Below are 13,753 nucleotides of genomic sequence, written 5' to 3' on the forward strand. Positions count from 1 at the left end.
AGTCAATCTGCTTTCTATCATTTTATCACAGTGAAGTGATAAAGGTTCACTGCAAGACAGACAATTTCAAATGACACACTTATATTTATTGATCTCAGGTGTTACAGCGGTGTAACATGTTTACATGATAAACAGACTACCGTACAGTATAAATGGGATGGAATGTAAATGTAGTATAGTATAAAATGAGCTGCAGTACTAATAAAACAGTTTACAGTAGAGTACAGCAGTTGAAGGAACGACTGCTCCTGACATGGATTAACAGAGACTTTTCCAACTCTGCGGCTCTGTGTTTCATGGAAACCTGACTGAACGGGACCATCCCAGACAGTGCGCTATATCAGCTGGGTTTCCAGCTGTTCAGAGCATACTGCACCACGGAGGCTACGGGGAAAACAAGAGGCAGCGGATTGTGTTTCTACATGAATGAAGGTTGGTACAGAGTTGTGACAACTCTGAAGATGCTGTGCTTTTCCAACTTGGAAGGGCTCCTCACAAACTGGAAACCTTTTTATTCGCCGCGGGAGTTTTCCTCTTTCATTCTGGTCAGTGTTTACATCCCTCCTGACGCCTGTGTGAGCTACATGCTGCAACTCCTGGCTTAGCAGGTCACTGACACAGAGCAGCAACACCCAGACTCTCTTATTATTAGATTTTAAAAGAACAAAATTAACCCATGAACTGCTGAAATACAGACAACATATTTCATGCCCCACCAGAGACAATAACACATCGGACCACTGCTACACCGCTATTAAGGATGTCTATCGTTGAGTTCCCAGAGCAGCTGCAGGCTTCTCCGACCACTTGCCTTGTCCATCTCGTCCCAGCCTACAGGCAGAAACTGAAATCTGTTAAACCTGTGGTGAAAACAGTGAAGAGATGGACCAGAGAAGCAGAGCTTGACCTGCAAGCCTGCTTTGTCTGCAGGGATTGGAGTGTCTTTGAAGCTGCTGCTAACAACCTGGAAGAGCTGGCTGACGATGTGACGTCCTACATCAGCTTCTGTGAGGACTTGTGTGTTCCCACCAGGACTCATTTAATATTTCATAATGAGAAATCATGGTTCACTGCAAAACTGAGACGGCTCCGTCAGGCCAAAGAAGAGGCCTACAGAAGTGGGGACAAAGTGTTGTTCAACCAGGCCAGAAACACACTGACAAAGGAGATCAGAGCAGCAAAGATGAGCTACTCGTAGAAGCTGAAGAGTCATTGTTCAGCAAACAACCCTACATCAGTGTGGAAAGGCTTGAAGAATGTCACTAACCAGAAGCCTCCACCCCCCACCTCTGTAGGGAGCCAACAACTGGCTGACGACCTGAACCAGTTCTACTGCAGGTTTGTAAAGGACTTCACACCCCACACCCACACCGACCATCCCCCTACACAGCCATCAACACCTCCTGCAGTCCCAGCTCTCTCCCCTCCTGCAGCCCTGCACCCCCTACCTTCTGACACTTAACCTGTAATCAAGATCTGTGAAGAAGACGTCTGCCGGCTCTTCAGGAAACAAAAGACCAGGAAGACAGCAGGCCCAGACCGAGTCTCACCTGCCTGCCTCAAAGCCTGTGTAGACCAGCTGCCACCTGTGTTCACTCAGATGTTCAATAGATCACTGGAGCGGTGCGAGGTTCCTTCCTGCTTCAAACGCTCCACCATCATCCCAGTCCTCAAGAAACCCAAGATCACAGGACTGAATGACTACAGACCTGTTGCTCCAAAATCTGTGTTCATGAAGTCTGTTGAGAGACTAGTGTTGGCCCACCTGAAGGACATTACTGGACCCCTGCTGTACCCCCTGCAGTTTGCTTACTGAGTAAATGGGTCTGTGGATGATGCAGTTAACATGGAGCTGCATCACATACTGCAACACCTCGACAGACCAGAGAACTACGCAAGGATTCTGTTTGTGGACTTCAGCTTGACGTTCAATAAAATCATCCCGGATCTCCTCCTACCCAAACTCACCCAGCTGTCTGTCTCACCCCCCACCTGTCAGTGGATCTCCAACTTCCTGATGGACAGACAGCATCTAGTGAGGTTGGGCAGCTTCACATCCAGCACCTGCACCATCAGCACCAGTGCCCCGCCAGGGATGTGTTCTCTCTCCACTGCTCTTCTCCCTGTTCACTAATGACTGCACCTCCTCAAACCCCTCTGGGAAGCTCCTGAAGTTTGCAGACAACACCACTGTTGTCAGTAGGGCTGCCACAAACGACGCGTCGACGAATCGCCTGAGCACGATACGTCATCAAAAGCGGACGTGAGCGCGCCATGCAACAGAAATCACCGTCCGAGTGGAGCGCGGAACACGCATGGACATCCGCGCTGTATCGTGCATATATAGTATATGCATATATTATATATGCACAATACAGCGTGGACATCCGCGTTCACGATACAGCGCGGATGTCCATGCGTGTTCTGCGCTCCACTCGGACGGTGATTTCTGTTTCATTGCGCGCTCACTTCCGCTTTTGATGACGTATCGTGCTCAGGCGATTCGTCGACGCGTCGTTTGTGGCAGCCCTAGTTGTCAGTCTCATCCAGGACGGTCAAGGCCAAGAGCCTATCTCAAATTATATTGGGTGGGAGGCGGTGGACAACCAGGGCGGATCACCGGTTCTTCACAGGACAGCCCAGAGACCAATCAATGCCTCAACCTTCAGAAAGGACAACAACATTTTCAGCAATATGTGACGTTGACTTGCGATTAAATCTTTGTAAACTGAGGACGCAGCTACTTTCTGGAGATGTTTCATAGGCAGGTGAAAACCTCGATCATGGGTGATGTAATTAATATGATTAGTAAAGTCTGAACTTTCATAACTAGCTAGGATTGTCTCAAGTTATTTATAGTTGGACTGTGGTGGCCAATTATATACTGCTCAACACAAAGATATAATAGCAAATTACAACTAAAAGCAGTTGTTCAGTGAAGAGGACCATGTCTATTTCCAACAAAATGAGCCAACATGTAGAATATCTTTTTGGGAAACTCTCTCGAATTACACCATTTATCAGAATTAGGGTTGCAGCTAACCATTATTTTAATAATCGTTTAATCGGCCGATTATTTTTTTTCGATTAATCGATGAATCGGATTAAAAAAAAACAAACACATTTTTAATTTCCGCCGCTTTATTCAGAAAGAGAAGATTTGGACTGACAGAGCAAATAAGATCATTGAAGCGAAGCCTTCATCTTCAACCATCGACAGAGGCCTCATGTCAGTGACCATCATGTTGAGGATGCTCTCAGTCAGGACAGCTGCTTGCTGTGGTGGACATGATGTCTTCTCATCATGAAGCCTGTCATTGTTTGCTGTTGATGAAATGAGAAAGATAGTATAGTTTGAGTATGTATTATAGCACAATTTACAGCAACTCAGTAATTATCTTGTTTTATTTGCAGTATTAAGTTAAGGCAAGTAAGTAGTCCAAAGAGCAAAACACAAAGTACACACGCACACACACGCACATATAGATGGATGGATGGATGGATGGATGGATGGATGGATGGATGGATGGATGGATGGATGGATGGATGGATGGATGGATGGATGGATGGATGGATGGATGGATGGATAGATAGATAGATAGATAGATAGATAGATAGATAGATAGATAGATAGATAGATAGATAGATAGATAGATAGATAGGACAAGCACCATAAAAAATACTAAATAAGTTACTTTAACCGCGGTCTAAATACAGTTCATCCTGCCTCACTCCAACACAGACCAGTGTCTTCACTCAGACTTTGTGAGAAAATTAAAACTTGAGGCTTAATCTTTAAATTATTATCACCATTGTGGGCAAGTTACGTTTATTTATAAAGCATATTCAAACCCTGCTTAAGCTGATTAAAGTGAAATAAAAAGTTTCACACGTGCACACACACACACACACACACACACACACACACACACGCCCTGTCACTGTCATTAATCAGCTAACAAACAAACACTAGCATCAGGAGAGCTACCAGAGAGACTAACGTTACGTTTCCTCACTTTAAAACAGAACAAACATAGGATACTGTAGTGACTTACCTGCTGTTGAGCTCCTTCATCCTCATCGGTGACTCCAACGTGTTTCCGTTTCAGGTGCTGCATCATCACCGTGGTGCTCCCGTACATCATATCACTTTTGTAAAGCTTGCATGTTACGCGTGTTTCTTGAAGCGTGAAATGCTGCCACACTTTTGAGGATTTCAGTCTGACTGTTTTCTCCGTGTCCGTCATGTTTGGTTGAAATTACTCTGAATTTACTTTCGCTTTGCCGCCACCTCACTCTGTTCAACTTGCTCTACAGGTGGCGTTATTTAAAAAAAACAAACTTTATTTATCGATTCATTGTTGCAGCCCTGATCAGAATCTTTAAAAACAGCAAGAATCAGCAGATCTTCAACTTTCCGTTGGTTCTGCGATTAGTCGTCTGACATATGGTTCATCGAAATGACTCCATTCTTCGTCTCATTCAAAAATTCACCAACAACTCGTTGTTTGCAGCAGAACCATATTAATCCAAAAAAATCAGTGCTCCAAAGTCCAACAGACCAAAAAACAAATGACAAACATTCTTCACAAAAGTTTTCAGGTGACATGCTGATGGTGTTTACACAGAGAAGACAGGAAATGACAAAAGAGACTGACAGCAAAATGAAACATATGAGCTCAATAACATCAATGCAGCATGTCTCACAAACGGTATGAAGTAGAGCAATTTTAATTGTAATTTATGTCAAAACTGTGCAATACTGCACAGAAGACATTTGTGAGTTCTCTGTAGTTCTTGTCATGGTTGTGCTGTTTCTACAGAAGTGCAGGATTTTATGTTGCACAGAAATATAAGCTCACAGTGAGGAAGAATGTGACGGAAACAAAAACTGTCCAGACAGTGCTTGGGTTTCAGAAGATTAATAATATTAGCTCAGCTGTGCATCGCCTATTATCACCTTTAGCAACCTTTTTTTTTTTTTGTTATTTTGCCTTCTAGACCGTCTGCAGCACTATGTCCAGGAGGAGAATGTTCTTGCTGTGCAGAATGTCTGCAACCAGGAGAGGAACTCCAGTGTGGATCAGGAGGACCCAGAGCCTCCACAGATGAAAGAGGAGCAGGAGGAACTGTGCACCAGTCAGGAGGGAGAGCATCTTGTACTCATGCAAGAGGCTGATACACTGGTTCAGCGCAACTCCAAATGTGAAGAAATATCTGGAGAAATATTTGGACTTTCTGATAAAAGATTCGGTCAGTTGGATGAAGACATCGATTATCGGCGCAGGCAGGTGGATATGATCTGGAAACCAAGCATAATGTTACACAGAGTTGGTATGTAAAACTGTGATTGTCTTAATGAACTAACACAGGAATGTGACTAATGTAAGATCCTAATTAGAGCTCTGAGTTACATTTATTTTCCGACAGAAATTCTGCTGTTGGATCTTAACTCCTTGACATTTACTTGAACTGTCCATTTGCGGCCTCGCCGTTGCCTGGGTACATCTGCCGTTGTTTCATTTTTGTTTGTTTTTTTAGATTTATGCCAGCACTGTGCTATTCTACACAGGTATAATTTCAGAAATTTCTCTACTTCTAGTCATGGTTGTGCTGTTTCCACAGAGGTGCAAGACTTTATATTGCTGTTAGGGATGAGCACACTGTGAGGAAACATGTGACTGCCCAGACAGGGCTTGGGGGTGAGAGGATTAAAGGTCTTCTCTCAGATGTTTGTTTCCTCATAATAATAATAATAGTAATAAATTCTATTTGAAAGTGCCTTTCTCGACACTCAAGGACACTGTTCAAACCAATATTTTCATATATAGACAGTACACATTAAAAACAATCTGACCGTTCTGGTGGTCAGGAGATTAAAGGTCTTCTCTCAGATGTTTGTTTCCTTCTCATCATGTTAATAACTCTTTTCATGTGCCTTATTGTCCCTTCAGACCACCAACATCAAGATGTCCGTAAAGAGGGGAATGGTCTCGCTAATCAGCAGCTCTGTAACCAGGAGAGGAAGGTTAGTCTGGACCAGAAAGAGGCAGAACCTCCAGAGATAAAAGAGGAAGAGGAGGAACTCTGCACCAGTCAGCAGGGAAAGCAGATTGTACTGAAGCAAGCAACTGATACTTTTCTATCGACTTCAACTGATATGGACAATGACCTCAGTGAACTAGAATCAAACAGCAACCACCTCCTCTCTTACAATTCACCAGTAACCGTGACCCCACATCAGGAGGGAAGCAAGCATGTAGACTCATGCTCAACTAGAAATGCAGCACTGAAGCCAAAGAGTCATAGCAGTTGCAATGTACCCAAGTCTTCATTGTCAGAACATCACTGTGATGTTGGTACAAGTGGAAAATGTATAAAATATGATGTTTTTGGAAACACCTTTCAGAATAAGTACCAAATCAAGAAACATCACCAAATCCACAAAATTGTAAAACCAAATGCTTGCAATACACGCAGAAGAAGTTCACGGTCTCAGCAGAAAGTCCATATGAAAATTCACACCGGTGACAAGCTGCATTCTTGTGAAACATGTGGGAAAAGTTTCAATTGTGCTGGTCATCTGACTGTCCACATGAGAGTTCACACAGGAGAGAAGCCATATTCTTGTGAAACGTGTGGGAAAAATTTCTCTCAACGTGGGCAGCTGACTATCCACATGAGAGTTCACACAGGTGAGAGGCCGTATTCTTGTGAAACATGTGGGAAAAACTTCAGTGGACGTTATATGCTGACTGTCCACATGAGAGTTCACACAGGTGAGAAGCCATTTTCTTGTGAAACATGTAGGAAAAATTTCACTCAACGTGTGCAGCTGACTCGCCACATGAGAACTCACACAGGTGAGAAGCCATTTTCTTGTGAAACATGTAGGAAAAATTTCACTCAACGTGTGCAGCTGACTCGCCACATGAGAACTCACACAGGTGAGAAGCTGTCGTCCTGGAACAATGGTGGGAACAAAGCTTAGTAGAACACACATTCATTTACAGCGTTGAGGGTAAAAGCAGGTCTTGTAGATTCTGTGAGTTTATTGCATGTCAGTCTGTGACACATGGATCTTTAAGAATCTGCCAACCTGTCCAATGGGTGCGTGGCGACTTCCAGAAGCACATTGCATTTACGAAAGAGACAACTGGAGATGTCATACTTCTGAGGAACGGCCTAATAGTTTATTTCATTGGTTATCAGTTTCTGCTGGAGCTGAGTGGAAAGGGATGATGTTGCTGAGATTTAATGTAGTGAAAATGAGTTTACACATCAACATAATTTTTGATGTAATTATTTTCGGAATTCTCATTTTCAGTTCATGTGTATGTAAATTGGTTGCTCCAGTTCAACTTCAGTCTGTATTTCTGTGGTGGTTCTTTGTTTAAAAAAAAAACAAATTAAACCAGTTTCCAATTCAGTAACAATGTTGAAGTAACAGACCTGACTGGTTTCATACCAGATAAAGCTTCAGTTTCTATAAGACAGTTGAATTTAAAAATTCAACTCATAGAGACTTCACTTTGCTTCAGAACAGTTTGTTCACATCAGATGACTTTGATGTAACACACTTGAAGCGTTGCTTTGTGAGTGCTGGAATGAGAAGATTTTTTATGTAATTATCAATCATTATGTATTGTACTTTTTCAGGACCTCCACAGAAACATATTATTCAATTCCCTCAGTTCATTTTTGTTGGTAGCTTCAGTCTGGTTGGCTGATAAAATGTTGGTGATACATGGCTTTGTGTGATGAATTTTAACCCCAAAGTGAAATAGTTTCCTTTGCTTGTTTTTTGAATTCTGTTGTCACTGACAAATTTTGCTGTCTGTTTTTAAATGAAACCATAAACTGTTTGAAACAAAGTCTTATTATCATTGTGTTCTCTTTTCTGGGTGTTTTTAATATATTGAGTAGATGATTAAGTTTTGCAACAAAAATCAACCTGTACACCAAAGTGAGATCTCATGCTGTTTTATATTTGTCAAAGCTGGGCTGCATGATAATATTTTTTAGTTTATGTCATTAAAAAAACAACAGTTTGGATTTAATAAATTGAAATTCCTAAGTTCATTCTTATATTAGCCGACAGACTCGATCATCCTCAGCATGGAGGACACCAGTGTTGCACAAATGTCTGCAGAGATGTTGTCATTCTTTACTGGAAGTAAAGAAGTTCTACATTTGTCTTTTAAAATATCTAAAAGATGTTCTACTGGATTCAAATCAAGTAACATTCTTGTCCAGATTCCATTTTTCACTTTGTTCTTTAAAAAAAAAAAAAAAAAAAAATGTGATTTCTAAAACTTTTGATCTGTCCAGAAAGGGCAGCAGAGAATCTTGACTGTTTCTTTTCATGTGATGATAAATGTGTATATTATCGCCAAATGAATGAAAAGAAATCTAAGATTTGTTAATAATGGATCCAGACGGCAGCACATACAACAAAACAAGATTGGGTTCAAAATGGAACCTCGTGGGACCCAACAAGTGAGTAAGTGAGTTTGAGGACAATGACTTCAGTCTATGGCCACGAACTGTTCAAGATGCCATATAAGGATTCTCTGATTCAGTGTCGAGGGCAGCAGTCAGGACGAAAATCACCAGAACAGCAGAGTGGGTCATTAAAAACTGTTGAAAGAGCTGTTCCAGTTCTGTGATGTGGTTTAAACCCAGGCAGAAATTTTTACTTTCAATTTTAAATGTCTAGTTATTTTCTGATCATTTCAGAACTTGAAATCATGCGTTCTTAGAATTTGATGCATTTTGACTTCATATGAGGAGTTGAATGAATGAACAGCCAAGAGTTTACCTACTCACTTGTTTGATTTAATTTACATGAAAGAAAATGAGAGACTGGTGTTTGTTGAAGTAGGAAAACAGACAAGTTGGAAACTTGCTGCATGTCTTTAATACATGTTCAATAAAGTTTTGGTTGTTTTTTTCCATGATAATCGAAACAACTGTGAGCATGAATAAAGGTTTGTGCATTTGTGGACTTAATCTTTGCCTCACTATAAATGAGAGAAGCCTCACAAATTGTGTCCTGACTCTGATCAAACATGACTTCAGCAGCTTCGACTGTACATCGATCAGGCATAACATTATGACCACTGACAGGTGAAGAGAGTAACACTGACTTTCTCTTCATCATGGCACCTGTTCATGGGCTTAATCTATTAAGCAGCAAGTGAACATTTTGTCCTCAAAGATGATTGTTAGAAGCAGGAAAAATGGGCAAGCATAAGGACTTGAGGCAGTTTGACAAGGGCCAGGTTGTGATGGCCAGATGAACTTGTCAGAGCATCTCCAAAACTACAGGTCTTATGGGGTGTTTCCAATCTGCAGTGGTCAGTATCTATCAAAAGTGGCCCAAGGAAGGAACAGTGGTGAACCGACGACAGGGTCATGGGCGGCCAAGGCTCAGTGATGCATGTGGGCAGGAAGGCCGATCCAACTGGTGAGTTACAGTTTCTCAAATTGTTGAAGAAATTATTGCTGGTTCTTATAGAAAGGTGTCAGAATACACAGTGTATCAAAGTTTGTTGCATATGGGGCTGCATAGCTGCAGATTTGTCAGGGTTCCCATGCTGATCCCTGTTCACCACCTAAACCACCGACAATGGGCACATGAGCACCAGAACTGGACCACGGAGCAATGGAAGAAGGTGGACTGGTCTGATGAATCAAGTCTTCTTTTACATCACGTGCATGGCCAGGTGTTTTTGTGTTGCTTTCTTGACGAACACAAGGCACTTGGGAAGAAAGCAAGCCGATGGAGGCAGTGTGATGCTTTGATCAGTGTTCTGCTGGGAACCCTTGGGTCCTGCCATCCATGTGGATGTTGCTTTGGCATGTACCGCCTACCTAAACATTATTGCAGACCATGTACAACCCTTTAATGGAAACGGTATTCCTTGATTGCTGTGGCCTCTTTCAGCAGGATAATGCACAAAGCAACAATGGTTCAGGAGTGGTTTGAGGAGCACAGCAACGAGTTTGAGGTGTTGAAGTGGCCCCCAAATTCCCCAGATCGTCTCTGGGATGTGCTGGACAAACAAGTCTGGTCCATGAGAACCCCACCTCACAACTGACCGGACTTGAAAGATCTGCTGCTAACATCTTGGTGCCTGATACCACAGTACACCTTCAGGGGTCTAGTGGAGTCCAGGCCTTGATTGGTCAGGGCTGTTTTGGCAGCTAAAGGGAGACCAACACAATATTAGGCTGGTGGTCATAATGTTATGCCTGATCTATGTAAGTTCTCAGTGTTAAACAAAGAAAAATTTTGTGACCTTTGATGTTGGTTTCAGATAGACTTGCCTTCCTTTTATTTGTTCTATGTGACTAATTGATTTAATGTTCACTTGATGTAACACAGCTAGATTTACACTTTTGCAAGTTATAAGAAGAGTTTAAGCTGATTAAATAAACCAAAGTGCAGTAACTTCAGTTTTAAGGCAGCAGAAGAAATGTACTTTCTGAGATGAATGAACTTCAAATGATTTGCAGTCGGCCCGTTTCATCCTGCAGAAAGTTCTGATGGACTGGAGTCTAACTGGAATCACCCCAGAGACCGGATACAACCTGACTGATCACCAGTCCATCGCAGGACTCACACAAACACACATACAAACACTCACACCCACCTATGCAGCCATTTTAGACTCAGAGCAGCACATCTTCTGGCCCAGAGTAAACACAGGACAAATATGCAAACTTGACCTGGAAAGGTCCCAGTCAACAGGCAGGTTTGAACCCAGAAGAAACAGTGTTAACCATTGCACCACAGCAACACCTGCCCATCTATATTACAGTCTTCTAATAATGTTAAGTGAGATACAAACGCAAATCTTATAGATAATGCATTGTTTGTCTTCAGACTTTTTCTCCTTCTGAAGATCATAACAATCAGTTATAGCTGTCAAAAGAGTTTTTTCTTTCTTTCAGAATCTTGTGTCAAAGTTCAAGAAAAAAAAACAGCAGCCTTAAAGTCTTTTTCATGTCCTGAGATTCATTATCTACAGCCGTCGACATGAGGTGTTACGACTGACTGCAGAGATTTTGATGTTCATGTTTTTATTCAGGAAGGAATTAATCGCTGCATCCTCAAAGCTATTTTGTCTACAATTATCTTAAACTGTGCCATAATATTAGCATTAAATCATGATCTATGTTCATATGCAGGCAGTAATGATGTTGAAACGTGAGCGGAACTTTACCCTGAATAGATGTTTATACTCCGTCTTTCCTGAAATGACTGTGAAATTTCATAAATTGTGGCTCTGAAGCTCCAAAGGCAACAACAGATTCCCAAATTCCTCTTTGATGGTATGGACAGCATGTGATTGTGTTGCACGTCCATCTCGGGCTAATTTTGTGCTAAAGAGCTGTCTGGCCCGGGTCAGATGTGGCTCCCTGCTGTCAGGCCTTTGTGCCACCAGAAGGTCCCCCTTCTGCTGCTGGTCCTCAGCGATCTGGAGCAGGACGGGACCAGGAGATGGAGGAAGAGCAGCTGGACAAGAGGAACATAGATGACGTAAAATAGTTTTAATATTTAGAGGAATATGAGTAAGATTTTTACATAATAAAGCTGAAATACTGCAGCCAAATCATGAAAAAAAGGAAAACTAGCTATTTGATATGAAGTAGTTATTTTTTCTTCATGGATAAAGTATTTTTCTTAATTTCATGATATTTTATATTCAAATTCCTTGAGTGTTCCTTTTCCTTTTGAATTGTGAAGTTGCAAATTTGATTTAATTTTGTTTAGAATTTCATTTCATATTTTGATCAAATAGCTCCACAGGTTCTACAGTTGCTCACTTTTCCGATGAAGTGTGATAATGTTTTAGATATCATAGACCCAAAAAGCCAAGTGAATATGCACAGTGATTTTTATATTTATTTATTTTTATCCATATAAACACGACGCAACACCATCAAACAGCTTTTAAATGTGAGATCCCACATCCTCATATTCAATAATTACAGCCTGGTAACATTCTGGTATTCATCTCCAAACCTGTGTAGATAGTTGTTTAACTTATTTCACCATACAGATGATTCATTTGAAGCAAAAGTCTAACATTTATGCCTGTGAAGCAATAAAGATTTTTGTTTTTTTGTCATTATGTATTGACAGTAAAAAAAACAACAACAAATACCTGTAAATGTGTAAATAAACATCTGTTTGTGCTTTATTTTCATCAGTCTAAGTTCATATGAATCAAGTTTAACTGTGGATTTAGTTGAGGCTTTTACACAGACTATAATGGACTCCATGGATGAAATCCACTTTGAAAATCTCTGGAGACAACTGCTAACCAAAGCAGGACTGAACCCAAATCACAGCCAAGTGTAAGAAACTTAAGGCTGAATTTGCAGTATGAACAAGGACACTTCTGCCATAAGTTCCATGTCTTTACTTATGTCATTTAAACGGTAATTATCCAGTAAGAGCCATCCACAATAAAAATAACCCATGACTGCATTAAAATGTATATAGCAGCATAATGTAGTAAATGTATTGAAGCAAAAGTTCAGTCCCTGAATGTTGTAGCTGCTGCAGGTGGAACCAGTTTGAACTACTTTATATCCAGTTTTATACAATGACAGATAAGTCTGAGGGTGAGGAAAGAACAAAAACAAAGTTCTGATCCACAATTTTTCTCTGATGTTTTGCTGAGATGTTCACCATTTAGAGGTTAAAATCACAATCTGGTGAAGCTGTTAACAACTCATAGATGTCTGAAATGTCGATGCAACTACACACTGCTTTCTGTAGGACGCCAAAATGGAAACTACTACGTTTATCTTCAACAATATATTGTGTTTTCAAAGCTTGTTATATTTTCCATTGGGTCAAATCTTACCCTTGAAAAAAATAACAATTGAGATGAATGAAGTGCAGTAGAAAGTGTAATATTTTCCTCTGAAATGTAGTGGAGTGGATTGATAAGAGAAGTACTTAAAAATGCACTTAAATTACACACTAGTAAATGCATTTAGTAACTTTACACCACTGGCGATTCCACTTTGTATGTTGTTTTGTTGTTTTAGGTGGTTCCTGGATGAAAGTGGGACTCTGTCTGTCTCGTTGGTGATTAGAATCTTTCATTGTTTAATACTTTATGTTCACTTGGTGTATTTCCTGCCTACTTAATGAGCTGTGGTGAAAAGTAGTTCAGTGCATTCACCCAAATAATGTATTTAAATACAAATTTGACATGAATGGATACATTTCCACAGCTTTTATTTCCACTTTATTACAGTTCAGAGGGAAATAGAATTTTTCATACCATCAATGTCCAGTAGGTCTTTGAAGGTAATGAATTAGACAGATTTTTCTGATGATCTTTGGAATTGACCAAGACATCGCCCCTACAAATATATGATGACCTTAGAGAGTAGGATACATTGCTGATTAACCTGGCAGTATATAAAATAACATCATCAAGTATAAAGCAGTTCAAACTGGCTCCCAATCAAACAGCATCATTAACTCACCAGTATACATAATTTATATTAGTAATACAGAGTCCATTTTCTGACAATTTTACTTTTAATATTTTATTTGCATGTTGCTGATAATACTTACTGCTCCTTAAATTAGGTTTTGGTTAAAGATGTTCCTGTTAATGGAGTATTGTTGTAGTTTGATATTTTTAGTTTTGCTTTGTTCAGTCCGTGTCACTTCACTCTGTTCTTTTGTTAACTTTGAATTAATTCCTTTACTTGTTTT

At 40.6% G+C, this 13,753-nt stretch overlaps 2 protein-coding genes across 4 annotated transcripts in view; both read left to right on the forward strand.

The window, feature by feature from the left end:
* The window catches only part of LOC111565167 (zinc finger protein 892-like), an 8,803-nt gene extending 929 nt beyond the window's left edge, over nt 1-7,874 (forward strand). The window contains exons 2-3 of one of the 3 annotated variants that reach the window (XM_055014512.1): nt 5,002-5,334; nt 5,955-7,874. In XM_055014512.1, coding sequence (XP_054870487.1) covers nt 5,002-5,334; nt 5,955-6,991 — 1,370 coding nt within the window. In that variant the 3' untranslated portion in view covers nt 6,992-7,874. The remainder of the gene's footprint in view (nt 1-5,001; nt 5,335-5,954) is intronic. The other 2 variants (XM_055014514.1, XM_055014513.1) reach the window with 2 other exon arrangements.
* The window catches only part of LOC111575886 (uncharacterized), a 34,037-nt gene that overhangs the window by 12,864 nt on the left and 7,420 nt on the right, over nt 1-13,753 (forward strand). The window contains exons 5-10 of the mRNA XM_055014359.1: nt 1,475-1,791; nt 1,882-2,081; nt 5,002-5,334; nt 5,955-6,115; nt 10,522-10,704; nt 11,438-11,548. Of these exons, the coding sequence (XP_054870334.1) occupies nt 1,475-1,791; nt 1,882-2,081; nt 5,002-5,334; nt 5,955-6,115; nt 10,522-10,704; nt 11,438-11,548 (1,305 nt within the window). The remainder of the gene's footprint in view (nt 1-1,474; nt 1,792-1,881; nt 2,082-5,001; nt 5,335-5,954; nt 6,116-10,521; nt 10,705-11,437; nt 11,549-13,753) is intronic.

The sequence above is a fragment of the Amphiprion ocellaris genome, chromosome 10, assembly GCF_022539595.1.
Source record: "Amphiprion ocellaris isolate individual 3 ecotype Okinawa chromosome 10, ASM2253959v1, whole genome shotgun sequence".
Taxonomy (NCBI): domain Eukaryota; kingdom Metazoa; phylum Chordata; class Actinopteri; family Pomacentridae; genus Amphiprion; species Amphiprion ocellaris.